Raw genomic sequence first — 1,722 nt, forward strand, 5'->3', positions numbered from 1 at the left:
AGACAAAGATGGCTCCAATATTCCTCAATTGGAGGATTAGGCCTAAACAAAAAATTTGATTAAATATTTGCAAACTAAAGCTGTGCAACTAATTGTATTAATGTATTAAAGAAGTAAAAAAGAAACTCACTGGAAAATCTCTGTCTGCCTAAATTGTAGGGAAAGTTGGCCTCCAATGGCGAAGCTATTTGTTACGCTGCTTAAAGCATCTGTCGGCCAGACTTGACTTAAAAGGGCCCAAAAGATGATTTGGTGACATGAAGGCTTTCCCAGCGGTAATGATTACATTTGGAGTTAAGATCCATGCAAGAATTTGTAGGCCAGTAAATCTCCCTACCCCCACGCCTCTTCAAAAGCCTTGTCATTCAAAGGGTTAGGATGTTTGACAATCCCAGCTTGTACTACTCCATCAATTAATTGGATACGTTGTCGGGATGTTCGTTTCTCTCATCTGCTACTTAGAAAGACAAAGGACCGATGGGGGGCTGTTGACACCTCGGTGTCGGCCGGGTATAAATAGAGACTCTGGGGCTGAGGAGCAGCATTCACCTCTTCGCTGCACTTGGAGAAACAGCTCGCTGTTTGAAAACCCTTTTTTACGTTTGAATTTACGTCTGGCACGATGCAGATACCGAACAGACCAACCGGAGCATACGGATACCCCGTGCGTAATTACGCACCAGCATCTCTGTACCCACAGTACCCGGGAAGCCAGTGCGCATCGTCAACGAAGCCTCCCAGCGGAAAATCTTTCACTATCGACGCTTTGCTCGCCAAGCCAGAGGACACGAACGGCGGCCGGACGAGTCCTGCTCAATGCGGCTCAATGCGGCTGCTGCCGTTCACCGGGCAGATGGGCTTACCGATACCCCCACCTTACCTCTACTCGCCGTCGCCGAACATGTTGCACTCAGCGGTCCACACTCAACCCGGATACTCCGTCTACTGCTGCCCGCCCTTCACATACCAATCATCGTGTCGCGGGGCTTTTTACGCACAAGGTAAACCGCTCAGCTCGTGTTATGACTGCATTGACTGGAACTATATCCGCGTAAAACCAATGTCACGCTCATGTCATATGACAATATAGGCTACTTACACCCATGTCAACTTCTGTTACAGATTCTATGTCTAAAGTCAACGTGCATTCGTTCAAAACCAAGGGCGGAAAGTCGAAACGGATGCGCACCAGCTTCACCAATGAGCAGCTGTCCCGACTAGAGAAGGAGTTCGCCCGGCAACAGTACATGGTCGGCTCGGAGAGGTTCCTGCTGGCCTCCGCTCTGCAGCTCACAGAGGCTCAGGTAAATAAAAATAGACTTGAGTCAGACTGAATTCGTTATCCATCAAGCATGATTCGCTGGGAAACTGTAGCAGTTGTAGGCCTGCTAAACGTGTAGGCATCATTTGATGATCACTGCAGTTAATTTGAATCATGTTTTTTTAATAGAGTAATATACCCCACAATTAATTTCTTAAATCCACGACTATTCTAATGTGCTCCTTGTTTTTCTTCTCCAGGTCAAAGTCTGGTTCCAGAACCGACGCATCAAGTGGCGCAAACAGAGTCTGGAGCAGCAGCAGGCCAAGCTGGCCAAACTGGGCCTGGCCCCGCCTAAAAGTCCCGGGTCCCAGGGCCACGGAGACGAAGGTGATGATGAGGAGTTCTCTGACTCAGACGTGGATATTGACGTGTCTGATGGTTCCGTTGACCACTGTTGA

The 1,722-nt window shown here is 48.3% G+C and overlaps 1 protein-coding gene across 1 annotated transcript; it reads left to right on the top strand.

The window, feature by feature from the left end:
* Positions 1 to 622: 622 nt before the first annotated feature.
* noto (notochord homeobox) lies at positions 623 to 1,722 on the top strand (the record flags this gene model as incomplete). The annotated part of the gene is made up of 3 exons (XM_083633533.1): positions 623 to 1,001; positions 1,123 to 1,304; positions 1,522 to 1,722. 3 exons carry the CDS (start codon positions 623 to 625, stop codon positions 1,720 to 1,722), a joined length of 762 nt encoding a protein of 253 aa, XP_083489659.1.

The sequence above is a fragment of the Poromitra crassiceps genome, assembly GCF_964638095.1.
Source record: "Poromitra crassiceps genome assembly, chromosome: 3".
Taxonomy (NCBI): domain Eukaryota; kingdom Metazoa; phylum Chordata; class Actinopteri; order Beryciformes; family Melamphaidae; genus Poromitra; species Poromitra crassiceps.